Source organism: Penicillium arizonense, assembly GCF_001773325.1.
Source record: "Penicillium arizonense strain CBS 141311 chromosome Unknown PENARI_contig013, whole genome shotgun sequence".
Taxonomy (NCBI): Eukaryota; Fungi; Ascomycota; class Eurotiomycetes; order Eurotiales; family Aspergillaceae; genus Penicillium; species Penicillium arizonense.
The window spans coordinates 158,938-178,752 of record NW_019173290.1 but is presented as its reverse complement, the minus strand read 5'-3'; the positions used below and the strand labels follow the sequence as shown (position 1 = coordinate 178,752).

The window sequence follows — 19,815 nt, the reverse complement described above, 5'->3', positions numbered from 1 at the left end:
TGCTCCCGTCAGTGCGGCCGCCTTAGCTTCCAAATCGGCTGCTTCATTGCCAGAAAGGCCACCTGTGCGGGGATTCAGTGGATCATCATCAGAATCGAGGGTGACATGGTCGTAAATTTCAGTGAGCACGTGCTGGCCGGAAGCTTTGGATTTTGCACCGCCTGGTTGGCGGCGTGGCTGTCGGAGAAAATGTGGATCTGCGCAGGTGATTCCCCCAATACCGTTGACCTTCCAGAAAAGCACATCTCTCCAGGGTACCTCCTTGACCTTTGCCTGTCATCGCTACACCGGTGGCTTACCATGGATGGGGCGTGAAACACCTCTGGAGTTAGTGGGAGTAATTGGATGGTCATCCGTGTCTCCTTCGGTACGCTGGGGATGCCGCTGCGGCTGGGCGTGGGCTCCATGGGCTGGGTAGTGGACGTCCGACGTTTGACAGGTTCATGTGCTGCAGCAGGTCGCTTCGCGTATCGCGGGCACGCACACCAATGTGCTAACGGGAGCGATCAGAATGAATCCTGCGGGATCCTGTAGAGCGATGGCATATCAGCCTGGTTGTTGAAACTCAGTCACTATTGGTCGTTAGGCCCTGCGACTGCCCCGGATCCGCCCACACAAAAACGGGCCAATTGGCTCTGTCATTTGCACTCCAGCGAGTATTCTTTTTCCAAAATATGGACCTCATGTGGCTCCTGTCCTGCACGCATTGAGCAGGATATCAAATTGACCGGAACGCAAAAAAGAAAAAGAAAAGAAAAGGCGAAAACGAAAGGGTAGTGAATGGCAGCAGGTTTGATACCGAACCCCGAGACCGACCAAAAATAGATAGGTCTCGCGGCCATGGAGTAGGTGGAGAAGACGATGGGTATTGATCATGGACCACCGAACATCCTGGCTGTCGAGAGTTTGGGGATAGGACAGTGAAAACGTCAGTGAACAATCAATTGAGAACGGTGCCAACGCCCTGCGGGCAAGGCAAGGAGAGAGACGCTCGGGACACGGGGATGTGAGAGTGAATGCGTTCTGGTTGCGCTCGGTAATCAGTCAGACTGCCTTGAGGACAATGTACTGACCCGAGTATCCTGGGAGAACGGATGGCATAGAGGTTGTCCGTTCGAAGCAGGAATAGTGTCGAGAAACAAAAGGAAGTGAGTTGTCTCATGTCATTCCCCTACGCTCGAGATCCCCAAAGCAATGAATCACTTACATGTGGGCTCGTCTTGGCTTCACCCGGAGGTTACTAGTCACCAGCACTGCGAAGAAGTGCGAGCCCGTCGCTGGTGGCCCCACCACTCCATCTATCAAGGTTAGCCGCCTCGAAAGATGGAGCTCTCCTACACCATTCCCTCAGCCACCGCTTCCCGGGTGTAGGGGTGGGGTCTCGAAGTGTACCAATCCAATCAACCGATCTCGTCTCCGAGGAGATGAGATCGGTCGACCTTCTTGCCCTGCGCCTTTCCGTCCTTGTCAGTGCCCCCTATAACAGCGTGCTGAGCATCCTTACCACCACCTGAGCCAGATGGTGTCGGGGAGTCTAGAGTTTTGATTCTCTCGACAAGGCATATTGCCTCAAGATGCTCAACACGCCGCGTCAAGGAGGCAAGTGTTTTCAAGACATAGTCCCTTTCAGGAGCTTCTGTATTGACCACACCACCTGACTCGGGATTGGCTGGAGGGCGCACATCATTCTGGTCCGACTGCGGCAACAGTCGGGGAAACCAGTAGTGCAGCCATTCCTTGACAGGGAGCAGCAAACCTGCCACCGTCACTCCGAGAGAGACACAACTAATAATCAGCGCAATCCAGCTTTCTTGCATAATGTGGGGGAGGTATGTAACTTGCCTTGGTTCTTTTTGTGGGTGTGTGAGGAGAGGGAAAAAGAAGACAAATGAAATCGAGCAGGAAGTCCTTGTAACCCCACGGTGGAAGCTATTACGAAGGCAGGTGCATCGTGGAGGAAGGTACGATGGGAAGAAAACAACGTGCGAAGATCCTACAGGCACAGGAACGTTGAATCTAGTCCACAGTAGATTTCCCAGCCAGACCAAAAAAAGAAATGCCATTCCACATGGGAAAAACTAGAGCCGAGTGTCAGGGTTGCTCGTAGATAAGTCGAATGAACAAATATCTAAGTCATGGCGGACGTTCGTCTATTGAGATGCTTACAACCCACTCAGACGTGAGGGATGCAGCTGTGAGAGACATGAGGTTACCGTCGGCAAGTGTAGAAAGGGTAGTTATGTATGATCACTGATGGCCATAACAGATAGGTCATTTTTTTAGGGCAATGTTAAAAGGACACCCTCTTGTTGATATTCGGACCCCCTCTCCACCTGTCTAAGCGTAATTAGGGAAGGCTTAGTATGTGTATTTCACGGTGTCTTTTTTTTAGTACAGTGACATAGCAAATGTTTTAACACTATTGGGCAGACCGTTTTCTAGACCTTTTTTGACCTAGTTAGTATACGTGTATTGACCTAGGTGCAAGTCTTCACACACCTTAGGAGGCCTATCGTCTTCGAGAACCCTAGCAGACCACAGGTTACTGGCTATGCCACATATGCTCTCATTGTCTTCCTCTACCATCTTTGTTCATTGATACTAAGGAAACACACTATGAAATACACATACTAAGCCTTCCCTAATTATGCTTAGGCAAGTGGAGAGGGGGTCCGAATATCAACAAGAGGGTGTCCTTTTAACATTGCCCTTTATAAGAAGGCCACTACCATCTGCTGCTTCCCCGATGAGGATTCTCCAGAGGCAAAAATCGAGGGCGCCAGTCGATGACTTAGTGCGCCCACAAACACACTGATCCAGGATGCGGTTCCTGTATTCTTACGACTTGAGAGTGTACCTCTAATATTGAGATTCGGCGTAACAGGAATGATCTGCCAAGATTGTTGCCCCAAATAAAATCTTCTAAGGTTCCTCCGGACTATTGTGCCAGTGCACAATACTAGAGGCCGCAGTAGTAATACCCTCAGGGATCCGCTGCATGAAGAAGCCCTTTTAAAATTGCACCCCACACAACACTCAAGGATAGTCTACCGATTCTATCAGTGATCCTTGAGTTTTAAGAGACATGGTCAGAGTGTGTAAGCGCGGCGGTTGACAATCGCCTCATTTGGTGCCCGACGCAGGGGTTGCGTCAAGATCATCTGGATCTCCGCGGGGGTTGTCTGTGTGCTAGAAGTGGCACCCAGGGACGCATCTCTGGGGTAGAGTCGCGATCGAGGGCAATAGGCATCCGGGTAGCGAACAGATGGAACCAAAGAGACACTCGCAGATTCCTGCATCATCGTCACGTCCAGGATCTCCCCCCCAAAAAAAAAGAAAGAAAGAAAGAAAAGAGAAAAACCGGAGCGTCCGAGTACTCCTCGACAGGGAGGCTCCAAAGAAAATCCAGTCCAGCAAAGCGCAACAGGCAAACCAGCCATCCCGCTAAAACCTCATAGTTCCGCGCCTGAAGCAGAGAAGCTTAGAGCAGATCCGGTTCCTGCAACCTTTCTCACAAAATCATCGTCTTCTCGAGTCCTCACTGAGTTTTTTGTTGCTGCTGGGATCCTATTGCCCAGTTTGAGACAACCAGGTGCCTCCGCATGCGTGCGCAAAACCTCAGAGTCCGAGACCTGAGAGCTCAGCAAGAATTGAATACCTTGCGCATTGCTACCGGCGAAACTCCGCAGTTCCCTGTGGAGTTGTTCTGATGATTCCGAAGCTGAAACCAATGACCAGTCAGAACCTTGCACCTGATCCAAGGAGCATCGTCAGGCACGAAGAGAATTCGAGCAGCAGAAGAAGAACGACGGATATGGGACGGCACGAGTTGCATGGAGACAGGACAGATGGAAGCAGTATGGTCAGGCCTTGGGAATGGATCAGTGGGGAGAACAGTGCGAAATAACGACAGGAAAGTAAGGTTGAATAGGATGTCAAGAAATGCTAGTTATACCATATACCACTAGACCAAAAAGCACCATGGGCTCTTTGACTAGCCAATACAGTCATTTTTCTATCTGACATAAGATAATAGGAGAAGAAGCTAGTTAAGTTAACTAGTTAGTATTAAATAACCGATTATATCTTCGTTTCTTTTATATCGATTAATAGGCTTCTCCTACTGCTTTCTTGCCCTACGACGGGTTCGAGCTAGCTTAAAGGGGGGAACCGTGGTCAGCCCTACGATAGGACCGATCGGGAGCTACTCATCGATACTTTGCTTTATCGCAAACATAATTTGCGAGGGTCAAATGGATGCGGGCGCAGAGAAAAAGCAGGAGGACAACACAGAGCTTGCTTGAGCACTGGGATGGAGTGTATTTCCGCTGCGGATTGTAATGAAGGTGTCGGTGATTATTGTGACGTATCGTCCCACTTTGTTGAAGGCCGTAACCGTCATAGCCAATGATGTTTTTGGGATTGTTTGTTAATGCAATGCCCACGCATGGTCCATCCCTGGGGTGGTTCGTAGTTGAGCACTGGCGACCTAATTAGATCATCATTAGATATGTGCTGTCCATACAAGTGCGGTGTGTATTCTTTCGGCCCGACACAATTCGTTACCTCCAAAAGCCGCGCACAATCGTGGCCTTTTCACCGTCACCCCGATTTACTCGGTACTATTTCTGAGGCTAACTCGTGGCCCACTGTGTTGGCAGAGCATCGCAATGCTTTGTCAGATCCAAGATTGTCCACTCCGTATTCTTAGCGATATAGTGCCGTGGCTTGACGCTTGGGCCTTATCCCCAACCTGCAAGTCCACAGTCCACAGCTGCCTTGCCGATCGATCTGACATGCTCTTGGCCAGAAAAAGGCCATGGTCAGAGCGTATGGTGAAACGCTAGTTGACTTCCTGGAAAGCCTGGACGGCTTTGCTGCCTCACCTTTTCCCTCCGAAAGCTTGCCGGAACTATGATACCGCAGAAGCAAACTGGGGCTTACACGGCGAGCCCGGTACCAGTTGATCCCCCCGTTGTGGGGGGCAGATCCAGGTGAACGCCGAGCAACGGTTAGACGCCAATCACGCCTCGCAGCCCCAGCTAGCCACCGTGGTGAAGGTATAGTCGGTCAGCATCCGATCGACACAACGCAGTTCAGAAAATTCGTCAATGAAGCGGAGATCTGAGTTTACTGCACTGCGGAGCCCTTTGATTAAGGATTACAACTTATGGTCCGCCTGGTCCGCCAAAAGGCAGACATGGACTTTGTTACTGGCCCCAGTTACCCCATCCAAGCCCCATCCTCCACCCTGACGCCGAATGGGTTAAGAACAGGCGACTGGGCATGGGTGGCACATGTAACACGAGCCACTTCATCCCGATTCCCAGGAGAAGCTTCTCAGCCTGTACGCGGAGTCCCACAATGGGCCAACGGCTTCTGGGGGCTGACCGTCTTTCCAGATCGGAAACCCTCGGTCGCCAGTCTCTGTCAGGAACAGACCTAGTGGTTCATCCAGCTCCCACGCACTAATTTCCGCGGAGACACAGCCCACACAGCCCACACAGCCCACAGACGTCCCCTTCCGTGGCAAAACCGTGCCCGCTCGGCCCGTCCCCCCTTCGGCTCTTCCCTTTTCATCGTTCATCGGTGGGTACAGCGCCAATCGTAAATGGGTCAAGGCTGTGGTTGTGCTGAAAAATAAGTGTATCTTTTGATCCTCCCACTGCTCCCTGTCATATCCAGCCCTGAGGTGACTGGACACGGGAAAACTGGGGGGAAATTCGCTCTGTGGACAAGTTTTCGTTGAAGCTGAATTTGACCAACGTTAACCCCCGAGGCAAGTATAGATCGGAGCAATTGAAGTCCACCGAGTGTCATGGGGCCCTGGTATTGAAGCTGCATTCACATGCGGCTTATCAGATGCCTTAACCGCAGGCAGATCCAGGATCCGGGATATACATTCATGTTTTTGACGTGTTTCTTCGTTCCCATCTTTGGTCATATATTACTCTTCGGCATTAACTGTGCTCAGTGGGGTCGCATTCAATGACTGTTCAGCTAAAACACCGTCCGCATACGGCAGTACATAAACTATAACACGAGGCCGTGCCCCGGCACAAGTCAATAGATGTCGAGACCACCGCAGGAATATGGGCATCCCGCGCCGGAGTGGCCACATATCGACTCGGTCCAACATCGTGCGACACCCATTCCATACTCATACGCGCGACATGAACCTCGACAACTACAGACCCCGGGCTACGAACTCCCTGTGCCCATGGCATCTTTCGCTCCTCGGCTCCCTGCCCTGAATCCTCTTCCCGAAAGAGTAGATCCACGATATACGCTCTCCACCGACAATGAATATATGACCCGACAACCTATGCAACCACTTCAATTACGATCACATTCATCAGTCGTTGATACTCGTGGATACTATACACCACATGAAGAGAGATCGAATCCAATCCTGAACAATGTCCGTGACTATGATAGCCAACGGAGCCGGCAATACGACGTGGAGTCCCAGTAAAGTCCCTCTCTTTTCATTTCAACCATCTCTATCTGTCAGTCATCCTGGCGCGATGTTTTTGGCTTCAACTCCCACATTCTATCTGATGTCACATCTGTGACGAGTCACACAAGGGAGAATCATTAGCACAAGATTCCATTCTAATACTCCAGAAAATCTATATAGACACAGCAGCAGTTCCACGGCCATGCCCAGCCCCGTCTGGTCAGACAGAAGCGCAGCAACCTACTCATCAACCCTGATTCAACCCAGCGCACAACAAGACTCGAGGCAACCCCGGAATGTAAACTACAGGATGCCCCACGGCTTCGACAAGCTCCTCCACCACGAACCAGAAGCGGAATCTCCCCCAGCACCCCCAAGACGCCTATCAACCCAATCCCGCTACCACCTCCACGTCCGCCAACAACCCATAGCAGCACGAGCCTGCGGCGCAGGCGACCGAGACCGCCGCCCCGTCGACCCACCCCCAATTGTCCAAATACTCCTCAACGACTTCGACTCCAACTCCCAAGAAGACAACGACATCCTCCAAGACCCCCGCTTCACAGTGGGCTGCCTCCTCTTCCCCGTCTCGCCCCAATCACCATGGTCCGAACCTACGGAATCAGATACCGGAGATCTAGATCAAGACCGAGAGAAAGATAGAGAAAAAGACCGAGATACAGACGGCGTCGCCAGAACAGACGACCCCTTCTCAACCCCCCTTCTCTCAGGAAAGGCCTTCATGTCCCCCTTCTACGTCGAAGCAGACCCAGACCCAAACTCCGCTCCGCCACACCCATCCTCAATAAACGATCCCCGTCTCTCCAGCCCGTCAAACGCATACAACCACCCCTCTGCGCGCCTCCACCAACCCGCTACTTTCTTCATTTTTGCCGATCTCTCCATCCGCTCTGCGGGTCTATACCGGCTCCAGTTCCGCCTGATGAATTGGGGTTCTGTTGAGGATACGGGTCAGTCGATGCCGATCCTTGCGGAGGCGTGGTCGGATCCGTTTCGGGTTTATCCTGCGAAGGATTTCCCGGGGATGCGGGATTCCAGTATTCTTGCGGAGGGGTTGAAGGAGCTTGGGTTTGTGGAGTTGAAGACTAGGGGGCATGGGAAAGGGAAGGGGAAGAAGAGGCGATGATCTTTTTCGGTTGGGTTGGAGTCTGTTGCTTTGGTTAGAGCTGAGTATGATGAAAATTGGAGGGGATGAAATAGGCTCGGCGTTTGATTCTTTCTATCATAGGTTTTATCTTGTTGCTTTTCCTGTCTGTTATTTTAGGTATGGATGCATTGCATGAAGTGAAAGATGGGGCTGGGTTAGATGGAGACTTTACTAGGGCATATTCCACCATGAATGAATTAAGATTGATCAGAAGAGGCCGAATAGGTATGGACAAGATCGATTCAAGATCGAAAAACAAGAATATGCATATGGTATAAAGTAATGTACAGAAATGCAAGGAACGGCTGGTTCTAGAAAATCGGCATAAGCTTTTCCACGATCTTGTCCATGGGCGGAGTATATTCTGGGTCGTTCCAATTATCTTCCAACTCGAGCAATCCCTTCTTCGGCAGCACAGCTGGAAGACCGTAAGCAGCAGCTTGGTCGTACAACTTGCGACTCTCGTCCATGAGGCCATCCTCACGGAGGAGCAATGCCAGAATCAACGCAGATGCGCGATTTCCTTTGCTCATGGCAAGTTCGTGCCAGTCCATTGTAAGGGTGCGATATTCACTGAGCTCAATAGGTTTGTTCCACCTGGAAAGGAACAGAGGTATGCGATACAAGGGGTTGTATTTTTTCCAGGGATTTTTCAAATCGTTGCGCCGTGACTCTCTCGACTCCATTTGAAGCTCCCTCTTTTCAGGGCTGGGGATGTCGCCTCGTGATATGCGGTAGTACCAGTTGGCAAGGTAGAAGCAAGCTTTGTCGTGGCCGGCCGTGGCAGCCATGCCCATGTACTGTTCGTACTTATCAAATTCCTCCCACGCATTCTTGTTGTTCAAGTATGCTAATTGAAATTCGTCCCTATCTCGCCTGTTGGCAAGAGCAGAGATCGCCATCTCAGTCAAAGCAACGGGCTCGCCGAAATCCAACGCAGCGCGAGTCATGGCTTCCTTCACTTTCTCCGGGTCGTCGGCGTTGGCAAGAGCGTAGAGTCGCCAGGGCGAGGAGACAGTCCCATCTAGGGTAATATCCGTCCATGGCTTGGGAATAACCCGTGTGGATGTGATAAATGGAAGAATTTTCTCCTCTAAGATCTTGCTGGCTTCTTTGTTCTTGCCACGCCAGGTAAGGAGCTCCGCCCATACCATGATCGCGGGAGGGAAGTCCTCCTTCAGAGCAAGCTCCTGGACCTGCATGATCCACTCGTTATCTCGGTGGATATCAATACCGTCAAGTCGCATGTATCTGGACACGAGGAAAACAAGGGCTCGACGGGACTTCGCTTTCGCGCAAGCAGACTGAATCCATTCTCGGAGGGCATAGTTGCGGCCTGCGACGATGTGCCCAATTCGATAGACAGCATCAACGTCTGTAACAAGTAAATGTCAATGATGAGTACTATGTTCTTCAGAGGATATATGAGAGCAAAACTTACCTATGGAGATACTCTGAATGGCTGCCGCGGTAGGGCTGCCAGAGTACGCGGCCTTGATCAGCTGCTCGCCCACAGATTTGAACGTAGTGAGGCCGACTCCGGAAGGCAACATGCCACTAGCGGCTTCATAGGTCTCCTTAACTTTGGCTTGGAACTCCTTGGTTTCCTTAACCCCACCTCCTGCGATCAAGAACGCGGAGAACCCGTCACGGTCGAGAGGCAAGTTTTGCTTGCTTCTTAGCTGCCTCTTTGCTTCCCTCTCATGACGAGGACTGTGAAGATGTGGTGTCTTTCTTCCGCCAACGATCGATCGAGATTGAGTAGTGTGGAATGGTCGTTTCGTTGTCGCAGGTGCGGTTACATTGTTGACGGCGGGAGCTGCGCAAGATGACAGCCTCGGATTGCGCACGCCGTGTACCTTCGGATTAAAGGTATGGCATATTTGACGCCATTGTACCGGGGATGGTGAGGGTCTAGTCATGAGGTTGGAGTTGAGGAGGAATGTTGGAGGTGGTTGTTGTACTGAAATTTTGGAGTCGGATTCGGGGAACTTGGTCGACCTTGTCACTGGATCCCGTACAACATCCCACATATACGCTGTTTCTAAGGATACCTTACATTTACAGAATTTAATATAAAACAAAGTAATATCAGAATGCTAAATGCATCAATTAACCAAAACAGCCCTCTGTACCAGACGGTCCCAGAACACAATGCGTATAATGTACATTTTGCGTTGATCTACCAGGCCAACAACAAGTAAAAGCCCAAGAGGAGCCTCAAATCAAGGAGCAAAACCGGAGAAAATCAAAAGCAAAAGAAGAGTTCCGCAGTCAGCATCCCTCTCCCCATCCTCCTAAATAAATAAACAATTTTTACTCCATAATAGCCTTAGCGCCCAGAGCCTTGAGCGTCTCGATAATCTTCTCTGCCTCCTCCTTGGGCACAGACTCCTTCAGAACCTTAGGCGCAGACTCAACGAACTTCTTGCTGTCCACCAGCGACAGACCGAGCATGGTCTTGATCTCCTTGATGACCTTGGGCTTGGAGGCAGCCTCGAACGACTCGAGCTTCAGGTTGAACAGTGTCTTCTCGGCGGCCGCGGGGGCAGCCTCCTCTTCCTCGACGGGAGCAGCGGCTCCGGGGGCGCCACCACCGGCGGCCATGGCGAAGCCGCCAACGGGGAGGTCGGGGATGTTCAGGCGGGTCTGTTGGGAGATTGGTTAGCAATGGTTCGGTACAGCATTGAATGTTGCAATTGAAGATTCCAAGAGTTGAAAATAGGTATATATCGCATATCCTATATCTCCGAGCACAATTGCCAATGAAATCCACGAGAAAGGAGAAAAAAGATATCAAACGCACCTTCAAGCTAGCCACGAGATCGGCAGTCTCGAGCAGGGTCAATGTGCTGATCTGGTCGACAATCTGGGCGATCTTGGGGTTGGTAGGGGCAGCCGCAGCAGGGGCGGCCTCGGTGGACTCCCATCGCCGGCTGCTGGGTGTGCGACGGGCTGTGAGGTATGTAGCGGAGGTCGCGATGCGCAGGGAGGACGGGCGGACGGAGCCGGAGAGCTGTCTGCAGCAGCGGGCTGCGGCCTGGGTGGGGAAGGACATGGCGGAGGTTGAGATGAGGAGGAAGTCTCCGGAAAGAGAGGATTAATACACAGGTGGTGGGGAATGGAATTGGAGGCCTTGTTGATAGAAGCAAAATCCCCTTCAGGAAAATCCAATTTCGGGATTATGTCAGCGGGATGCTGCGATTGCTAGTCCTAATTAGGAATTTTGGGGCCTGAGGCGGGAGTTTTACATGCGCTCGTATGGATACATGTAGTTGTTCATTGAGAATAAGTTACGTAGGTGCTAACACCGGAGGAATATGAACTGAGCTGGAGGAGGATAATATCCAATTTACATGGTTCTCAAAAAGTGTAGCTATACACACCACCTTTTTTTCTCGTGAATCGTCCCAGAGAGGCCTCTGCTTCCCCTCCTCTCAATATTCATCTTCTTCTTTATTTTTCATGTAATCTAGTCCTGGTCCCAGTCACCACCACCCTGCGGCATCTTGGGTCCACCCGCTTGCCGAGAGACGATGATCTGGTCTACGCTCAGCACCGTCCGGGCAGCCTCACTGGCCAGACGAATAGCGGAAGCCTTCGAGGCCATGAGATCTAAGATACCCTCCTCAACGGTATCAAGTGTACCATCGGCGGAGCCCTGCTCAAGATCCACACCAGTGGTCCAGTAGGGCTCTTCCTCTTCGGATGAACTGCCCTCCTCTTCTTCGGATGACTCCTCGGTGGTGGAGGCGCGGTGGTGTGCGGTGTACAAGCGAGAGAGAACCTCGGTGGCATCGAGACCGGCAGACTCAGCGAGTGTGCGGGGAACAACCTCGAAGGCTTCGGCGTACTTGCGGATGGCGTGCTGGGGCAGACCGGGGGTCTTGTCGGCGAAGTTAGAGATGCGCTCGACGAGCTGGATCTCGGTGGCACCGGCACCGGGGACGAGGCGGGGGTCCTTGGTGATGGCCTTGACGACGTTGACACCGTCGTCAATGGCACGCTCGACGTCCTCCAGGTGGTTCTGGGTGGCGCCGCGCAGGACAATGGTTGCTGTGCGGGTAACGGCGTTGGCGTCTTCCTGGCGGAACACAGTGACACGGTCACCGCCAATCTCGGTGGTCTCGACAACATCGACTTGGCCCATCTCATCGGGCATGGGGGCACCCAGACGGGCGAGGGGGGTGGCACCGACAACACGGCACAGACGGCGGAGCTCGAACTTGGACAGAATCTTGATGACCAGGATGTTGAAACGGTTGAGGTAGTGCATGGCAAGGTCGCCGACAGTGGAGCCGGCAACAACGACGCGGAGACCGGAGTCGTAGAGCTCCTTGATGGCAGTCTCCAGACGCTCCTCCTCGCCCTTGGTGAAGTCCACCATCTCCTGGGCGTTCTTCAAGAGAACTGTGCCCTTGGTCTCGGTCTGACTGATATCGAGGGGGCAGCTGAAGACACCGACCTTGGCGCGGCTAGCAGACTTGATAACTCCATCGGGCTCACGGCCAAACACCATACCCTTCACCACGCGGGATTGTTCCAAGCTACCACCCATGATCTTAACGACTCGTACGTTGTCGACGTTGAAGTTGAGGGGGTTCTTGGGCAGGACGGCCAGGACGGCCTCAGCAACCAACGCAGCGAGAGTATCCTCATTGCCGGACTGCTTGGCGGCGATAACTGTGCGGAGAGCCTTGCTCAGTTCCGTTGCCGACCGCATCTCCTGGAGTCTGTCGACCTCGAGATCTAAACAAAATCAAACCAAATCAGTAACCCCACCAGATAAATATTGACCAACACTTACCCTCTAGAACCTTCAAGGCGAAGTTCTGGGCCTTCTCGTAACCGGAAACAATATCACTCGTCTTCAACCCCAGACGGATCAACTCCTCAGCTTTCTTGAGGAGCTCACCCGCCAGGACAATAACCAAGTTGGTAGCATCACCCATCTCCGCATCCTGCTGTTGACTGGCCATAACGAGCAGCTTAGCGGCGGGATGCACAACATCCAACTCACGGAGGATAGTAGCGGCGTCGGAGGTAAGGATCATCTTCTGCAGGTGGTTGATGACGATCTTGTTGCGGCCATAGGGGCCCAGGGAGGTCTGGACGGTGCCCGAGATAGCCTGGCAGGCTTCAATGTTACGGATAACGGCTCCATCTTCGGCGTCGTGGCTGCATGAGAAACACAGGACTTGTCAATTGATTTGCTTCTCTTTGGAGGGGGTAACAGATAAGGAGGTCGCTCTCTGCGGTGGGCGGGTTTTCGGCCTCTCTCCTTGGCTTTCTACTCACCTCTGGTACCCAGGCTTGAAGAGCCCCGCCTGGGAGGGACCTGGAATTGATAGCGACATAATTAGATGTCGCGTCCGAGAGAGATGCGACGGGGTATGAAAGGGGTTGATGTAAAGGAGTGGATGGAGCTGTTGTGCCGGGCAATTTTTGGAGCTGCGGTGGTGGGTTTGCTCCGTTTGCACGAGGGGGAGCCCGCCAGTGGCTTGGCACTGGAGTATATAGTTGATCAACGAGCAACATCACGTTATTGTGACGGGATTATCTTCTTTTTATGTATGTCATGGGAGATGCTCATATTCACGAATGTTTCAACTAATTCTATTGTACACGTTGAGTCCTCATCTCAATAATCCATGCCCCATCGAGTCATAAGCACTGCGGAATCCAGGCACTGCGAAGTCAGTATGTATTATAAAACGAAGAAGGAATCCCTTACTGTATCCTTTCAGAGAACTGCACCCATTTTCCTGGTAGATTCTCTCGGCCTTGGTGAGCCTATTCAGTATTAGATTAGTTACGAGCATGTCAACAAGAAAGACAATCTTACCATCCTTGAATGGCTTCCATTCTGTTGTAGCTCTACTCCCAAGTTAGCAATTATACCAACCTTGGCAATGTCTGAACATACCGAAGGGTGGGTTGACATGAACTGCGGAGGAGTCTGTTTCTCCTGCTCCTGCATACGAGCCCATCTAGTAGATATTAGCGATATTCGAGACGGCAAATCGGTCTTGGATGAGCTTACAAAGTGACAGCAGCCTCCGGATTGAAACAGGCCTTGGACATCATCACTAATAACACTGGTCAGTTAATGGTCACAATTTGATACCAGGATCAATATGCATACTCAGTCCAATATTGTCCGCTTCAGCCTGTCAAAATAGTTCGTCAATTAGCACCTCGTAGACAGTATATAAACATAGGTAGGACATCCGAACTCACCTCTTGCGTCCGCGAATTCGGCAGACGATACATAAGATTCAGTAGCATAGAAGATAACTGCCCAGAGACATCAAAGAGAAAAGAAAGAGCGAGGACAGCTCCCAGCGTAATGAAGCTATTACTCATGCGTTCGGCAGGATGATGAGCCACAACATGTGCAATCTCATGTCCTAACACAGCAGCTAGACCATCCTCATCTTTGCAGATAGGTAAGATGCCAGTATAGACAAAGACCTTGCCCCTAGAAGAAAAGACAATATTAGCAACCAACACTAAGAAGAAATATTAACGAGAACGAATAGTAGAAACCAATCCAAATCCGAACCCCAAACTTACCCTGGAAGAACAAAAGCATTAGCCATCCCATCATCCTTAATAACATGAACCTTCCAATCCGCCCCCTCAATAGCCACCTGCGGAATCAACCTCTGCAAAACCCCATCCACCATCCTCGTAAGAGGATGATAATCAGGGAGGACCTTCCCCCTCTCAGATTGAAGAACCTCACGATAACTCTCCTCTCCCATTTTCAGTTCTTGCGAGCTAGATACGCAATTGAAGCGTCTTCGGCCGGTCATCTATATCACACACAAAACATCACATGTTAGCTTATGACATGCTTCAGGTATTCAGTGTAATATGTAATATGCAATATGCAAATAAAAGTCCGAACCCTCGTCGACACTTATACTGTAAGTTATGTCTTGTGTCTTGTCTTACCTCAACTGTATCCGTATTGTACAAATAAACTCCCGAAATCCCAACCCCGATAGCAACAAAATGTCCCGGTTTGGCATTCTGCACGAGTCGAAAGACGAGTGGTTGGCGCGTTCCGCCTCCGAAGCGGTTGTAGCGGTTTTGGTTTCCGAAGTTGGAGCTGTAGGTTGAGGTGAAGGGTCGGCGGGTTGCTGGGTTGGTTTTATGCAGGAGTTTATATTGACTGGGGATGTGAGGCCTTGTGCTTTGGAATGAGAATGGGCGCTTTGGTGCTATTTGCAACAGGGTGCGTGTGGAGGGTGCTTGTTTCGGCGATAAGGATGCGCGTTTGGATGCGAATGCGCTGCGGAGGGCGCGGGATGGGTGCTGGGTTAACATGGTTTTGTATGTTCTAACTGTTCATATGCATAGGTGTTTTGGGTGTACAGAACGTAGGATTTGGTTTGAGGGCGAGGTGAAAGAGGAAGTCGAGGTATCTCGGACTTGGGTGAGCCGGCGATAAGCATCCTTATCGGCTGTAAGCTTAAACCCGCTATAGTTCCAACGCAACAACACTCATAGATGTAAGAGAGGTATTGACTTGAAAAGAATGAAGTAAGTAATAGGTCCAGATAAAATTATGCAAGGCTATATATATATGAAAACAAAAAGTCAAGTTCCAGTAAATCGTCAGTCACAATAAGTATATGTTCAAAAAGCCAAGTCACACCAAAAGAGATTCACCAAGAAAGAAAAACCAAAAAACCTATCCCACCGGCGCGCACCATAGCCGAGACCAAGCAGAGCAATTACATAGAAACAGAAAGATATGTCCAGAAGCAGCACAAATCCAACTGGGGGTGAGCGGAAACACATCAAGAACAAAGGCCCTGGTATCATGCTGCGTAGTCATGGTGGGAACAAAATGGTATCATAGGGATAGAAAATGGAAATGGAAACATCAATAACAGGAAGAGGGGAAGAGGTATGGCAAAAGGGGAAGGGGAGATGTAACTCATGGACTCGTGGATAATCGAGACCGTAATATGAGATGAAAAACAGGCAAAACGTATCAGAGAAACCGGAAGATGTTGGTATAGGATAAGGGAAGGTAGAGTACGTAGAGTAGAATCATCCTCACTCCTCAGTCAAAGCGTCATCACCGGTCTCACGCCAGTCCTGAGACCGCTCGGTCAACCGACGAACACCCGAGACACGCTGAGCCCAGTGAGCTTCAGAAGGTGTGCGGAATGTGTAAGCACGCTGGGAGGAGATCACGCCGATACTCTGCAGCACGGCCTTGCGGGAATCACGACCAAACACAGCCGGGTGGTTAATCCACTCGAGGGAAGATTCGAGATCCGCATTGAGGGCAGTCATGGTCTGGGTATCGACAGACGAGGCGGGAGTAATGGTATTTGTCTCAGATGCCGAGGAATGTGTCTCGCCGAAAGTCGATGACTTGGGGGAGGACGAGATCGGGGTATCGCCGCGGCTGCCGGCGTCACTGCCTGGAGGACGGGAAGCACCCGGTGGCAGGGGTGGTAGGCCACCCTTGCCTAGACCTTTGAGAATGCTTCGGGTTTCGTTGAGAAGGTGCATGGCACGGTCGTGCTGGCCGCGGGAGACCAGGGTTAGGGCACGAGTCAGCATGTCGGAGGTAAGAAGCTCCATGCGACGCTGCACGATTGAGGGGTGAGGTGGGATTGGCGGGGTCGAAGGGCGTCCGCCCTTGGCTCGCGGGTTCGGGGGGAGCATGGTGATGGCGAGGAGGGAGGGGCGAGGGGAGTGGGTGAGGTGGCCGTCGCGGAGGAGGTCGCCGTAGGTGAGATCAGCTTGAATGAGGGGAACCTCTTCGACGCTGACCACGCGCTGCTCGTCGCCGTCTGGACCGCCACCGAGGGCTTCAAGTCCGGACACAAGGCTTTCCCATGGATCCTGGGGCATGTTGTCCTGAGTAGCGTTGTCGGGTTGGATGACGAGCTGGACTAGGACATCACGCTTGTCACCGAATCGGAGATCTCCAAGTGCTGCCTCGGCGTCCTTGCCGGTTGCACGTTTCGTGGTGTGGAGAGCACCGCTAATTTTAACAAACTTGGCTGGGGATCCTTCTGGTAGGCGGAGCTTCAACTTGACATTTTGGTGGGAAGTTGTCTGCAAAGCACCCAAGCATCCGGCAGTGCATTCTCGCAGCATCATCCAATCCTTCACATACAAGTATGAGCCCTTTGTGCGAGTGGAAAGCTCAATCATTGTGTCGGGCTTGTGGGTCAGGCCGAGACCGAAGGAGTGAATGTTGACCTTGGCGGCTTCCGCACGAGACACCACAAAATCGACACTCTCGGGGTCTGCGATGGAGGAATCGCTGATAAGGAGAATGGTGGAGACGGGGTTGTTGAACTTGCGCTGCATCAGAAGATCCATGGCCACGTTGGCGCCTTCGACTACATCTGCTCGCAGACTCTTTTGGCCAACGGGCCGGATCGATTCGAGGATCTTGGGCCATCCAGCCCATGACTTGGTGGTCATACCCACCAGGGGCACACCACCGCCACTTGAGCCGAATGTCACAAGTCCCATCCGGTCCCGGGGGCCAAGGTTCTGAACGAGGAACTTGAGGGCATCGCGCAGGAGAGTAATCTTCAAGCCTTGCATGGACGAAGATACGGGAATGACCACAACGATATCGAGAGGAATGTGAACAGTGTTGATGGGATGAGCTTCCGTATCAGGGTTGGTGTAGTCCGTAATAGCGGTATTGTTTGACTTGGATGCACCGTAGGATGAGTTGATAGAAGCTTGTCGTCGGATTCGGTTGGTACGGTAATCATCCTCCTCAGCCCCAGAGTTGTCATAGTCATAGTCATTCTGGCGTGAGATGTTCTCAACAGGATGCAAGTCGATCAAGGAACGACGCCACATCTCCAGCTGGTTGCGGTTCTGGAAACGCAGGTAGAAGCAGGGTAATTCGTTGACAGAGAGGTTCAAAGCGAGGACGGGTTCATCCGAGGAAGCCTCAATCGACTTTAGATGCTTCTTGATCAGAATCGAACCTTTGAGGGAACACCGGACAGGCTTGCGTCGCCCACTCTCATCAAACTGATTTGGATCGGACGATTTCTTCTCCTTGACACAGATGAGCATCTCCCCGAACAAATAGCATTCCAATTCCTGCCAGGAATCCCGATCCTTGCCCACGCGCATGTGTCCATGGAGACGCAGCTTGCCAAACCGGGGGAACTCTAGGCCATGCCAATTGTCCACCCGATTGCGCAATTCCTCCGCAACCTCATCCAGGTTCTCTGTCGGCTCATACTGAATAGACCGGGCATCCTGTCCACCGTACCGCCCCGTATATGGCTCATCCGGCTGTGACTGGCCAGATGGTGTGTGCCGCAGATCCTCCACATCAGGGCGCCAATTAGCATCTGGCACCTCAACCGTAATCAAACACGTGAGAGTCTGTTGTTGGCGAGATCGGTTCATGGTAGGGAACTCGCTGCGGACGGTGACGATTGGCGCGGGAATAGGGTTCTTGGGGACTCCCGGGCGCGCACTGAGGTCCGATTCCATCGCCTGCACATCGTAGTCATGGCGTCGCCCACTGCTGGTATGCTGGCCTTCAGTGTATTCGCCGGAGGAGCCGGCCGCACTGCCATTGCGGGAATGCGGTTGACGAGGATGAGAGGCGACAGGCAATCGTTCCACGCGCTCGCGCTGGCTGCCGGTGTCGCGGCTGTCGCGCCGGGTGTAGGACGGATCTCTTGACGGATTGTAAGATGGCTCTCTGGCCGAAGGGTTATAAGAAGGCTCTCGCGCGGCGGTGTAGCGACTTCCCGAATCACTTGGTGGTCGTCGGGTCGACTGCTGCTCCCACGGGTTTGAGTTGGTCAGACCACTCCGCATGGTCGCGCTGTCACTTCCCGTCACCGAACGCACGATATTACTGATTTTCTCTGTCGATCCCATCAGTCCCTGTCACTCTGAAACTGGGATGTGGGACACCTACCTATATCCAAAACATTGCCACCGCGACTCGTGTCCAAGGCCAACGGCGCATCGCAAGTGGGGCAGTATTGTCCGTCGCATTCCCTGAGAAATTCATAGAAACAGGCTTCATGGGAGACATGTGAGCAGGATAGTTGGAGGATACGCTCGCCTCGTAAGGTATGTTCCAAGGGTTCCTCGCAGACGGCGCATTCACTGCCGATGAATGTCCTCTCCCGCCGGGTGCGGGTGCGGTCGACCTCCATAGGGCCGGTTTGTCTTCCGGATCTTGAATGAAAGGATGCTCGTGAGCGATTTGAATGCGCAAGCTGACCAGACTCTGGATAGCCGGAGTGAATAGAGCCGGCAGTCGGTGCTCTTGGGGCGAAGTCAGTCTGATTGGAAAGACTACTGGATGGTCGTTCTACCACGCCTCGAGTGAATGAACGGAATGAACGGAGGGGAGAACGAGAGTCCGGTTGTGGTTGTAATTCTGCCTGTAATTAGCAAGGTGGGGGGGGGAAAATACAGGGCCATGTGTGAAGAACTCAGGGGATCGGGGGTTTATTCCAGGATCCAGGTCTCAGATTTAAATGCGATCTAATGAAACTTACTTGACTTTTTCCGGCCTAGGAAGCCCAGCTCAGTCAGTTGTTGAGTTGAGTTCCCAGACTTGGAGTCCGATCTAGGCGAACGTTTCCACATGGACTCAAAGGGTGGGGATGAAAGAAAAAGAGAGAAAGGGAGAAAGCCAAAAATAATCTAGTCAGAGGCTAAAAGGGGGAAAAAGAGTAGGGGAGGCTAAATGAATAAAAAAGGTACAGACTTACCCACTTGGAGCCATGGGTGCATGTTCTGCTAGACGGTGGAGTAGGTCCCCCTGGAAAAAGGAGAATGGTAGTGCCCTATGGAGTCCATTTCCACTATAACTCCGTATAGACTAATGATCTATGAAACCTATCCAGTCTTGCTTGAACTTCCGATAGCCCTGGACCTCAATGGTTCACGCCTCCAACTTTCCCAAAACTTAGTTGTACAGTAACTAGTTATTTTCTCTTATTTTTCCCTATTTTGCTGTCTTTTCGTTAATTACCTTTTTGTATACATTTCCATCGTTTGATTCTTTTTTTCGTACTTATTTTTTATACTGTAGAATATCTCCCCGATAAACGTAAACTTCTCTCTCTCTCGGTACGACCCCGATATCTTCCGCTAAACCGAACAGTTTGGATAACGATTCCCATGGAAGCGGGTTTAAGCATGT

General features: G+C 51.7%; 7 protein-coding genes across 7 annotated transcripts; 2 read left to right on the top strand and 5 right to left on the bottom strand.

Moving 5' to 3' along the window:
* Positions 1 to 1,400: 1,400 nt before the first annotated feature.
* Positions 1,401 to 1,817, bottom strand: PENARI_c013G04397 (uncharacterized protein; the record flags this gene model as incomplete). Its single annotated transcript, XM_022633191.1, has 1 exon — positions 1,401 to 1,817. One exon carries the CDS (start codon positions 1,815 to 1,817, stop codon positions 1,401 to 1,403), a length of 417 nt encoding a protein of 138 aa, XP_022486807.1.
* A 3,383-nt stretch (positions 1,818 to 5,200) lies between these two features.
* Positions 5,201 to 5,657, top strand: PENARI_c013G11617 (uncharacterized protein; the record flags this gene model as incomplete). Its single annotated transcript, XM_022633368.1, has 2 exons — positions 5,201 to 5,347; positions 5,403 to 5,657. 2 exons carry the CDS (start codon positions 5,201 to 5,203, stop codon positions 5,655 to 5,657), a joined length of 402 nt encoding a protein of 133 aa, XP_022486926.1.
* Positions 5,658 to 6,770: 1,113 nt separating this feature from the next.
* On the top strand, positions 6,771 to 7,607 carry PENARI_c013G11650 (velvet factor family protein; the record flags this gene model as incomplete). The annotated part of the gene is made up of 1 exon (XM_022633370.1): positions 6,771 to 7,607. One exon carries the CDS (start codon positions 6,771 to 6,773, stop codon positions 7,605 to 7,607), a length of 837 nt encoding a protein of 278 aa, XP_022486948.1.
* Positions 7,608 to 7,939: 332 nt separating this feature from the next.
* Positions 7,940 to 9,799, bottom strand: PENARI_c013G02006 (uncharacterized protein; the record flags this gene model as incomplete). Its single annotated transcript, XM_022633139.1, has 3 exons — positions 7,940 to 9,003; positions 9,070 to 9,682; positions 9,764 to 9,799. 3 exons carry the CDS (start codon positions 9,797 to 9,799, stop codon positions 7,940 to 7,942), a joined length of 1,713 nt encoding a protein of 570 aa, XP_022486906.1.
* Positions 9,800 to 9,944: 145 nt separating this feature from the next.
* PENARI_c013G00217 (mitochondrial 54S ribosomal protein bL12m) lies at positions 9,945 to 10,686 on the bottom strand (the record flags this gene model as incomplete). Its single annotated transcript, XM_022633092.1, has 2 exons — positions 9,945 to 10,277; positions 10,435 to 10,686. 2 exons carry the CDS (start codon positions 10,684 to 10,686, stop codon positions 9,945 to 9,947), a joined length of 585 nt encoding a protein of 194 aa, XP_022487013.1.
* Positions 10,687 to 11,100: 414 nt separating this feature from the next.
* On the bottom strand, positions 11,101 to 14,963 carry PENARI_c013G03507 (chaperonin-containing T-complex subunit CCT8; the record flags this gene model as incomplete). Its single annotated transcript, XM_022633170.1, has 11 exons — positions 11,101 to 12,377; positions 12,436 to 12,806; positions 12,927 to 12,966; positions 13,363 to 13,421; positions 13,474 to 13,505; positions 13,555 to 13,618; positions 13,672 to 13,717; positions 13,774 to 13,798; positions 13,869 to 14,109; positions 14,205 to 14,446; positions 14,589 to 14,963. The coding sequence occupies 11 exons, from the start codon at positions 14,961 to 14,963 to the stop codon at positions 11,101 to 11,103; spliced, it is 2,772 nt and encodes a 923-aa protein (XP_022486978.1).
* A 738-nt stretch (positions 14,964 to 15,701) lies between these two features.
* On the bottom strand, positions 15,702 to 19,395 carry PENARI_c013G10485 (vWFA and PH domain-containing RING finger protein; the record flags this gene model as incomplete). The annotated part of the gene is made up of 4 exons (XM_022633338.1): positions 15,702 to 18,520; positions 18,574 to 19,044; positions 19,166 to 19,236; positions 19,382 to 19,395. The coding sequence occupies 4 exons, from the start codon at positions 19,393 to 19,395 to the stop codon at positions 15,702 to 15,704; spliced, it is 3,375 nt and encodes a 1,124-aa protein (XP_022486977.1).
* Between the last annotated feature and the right edge of the window lie 420 nt (positions 19,396 to 19,815).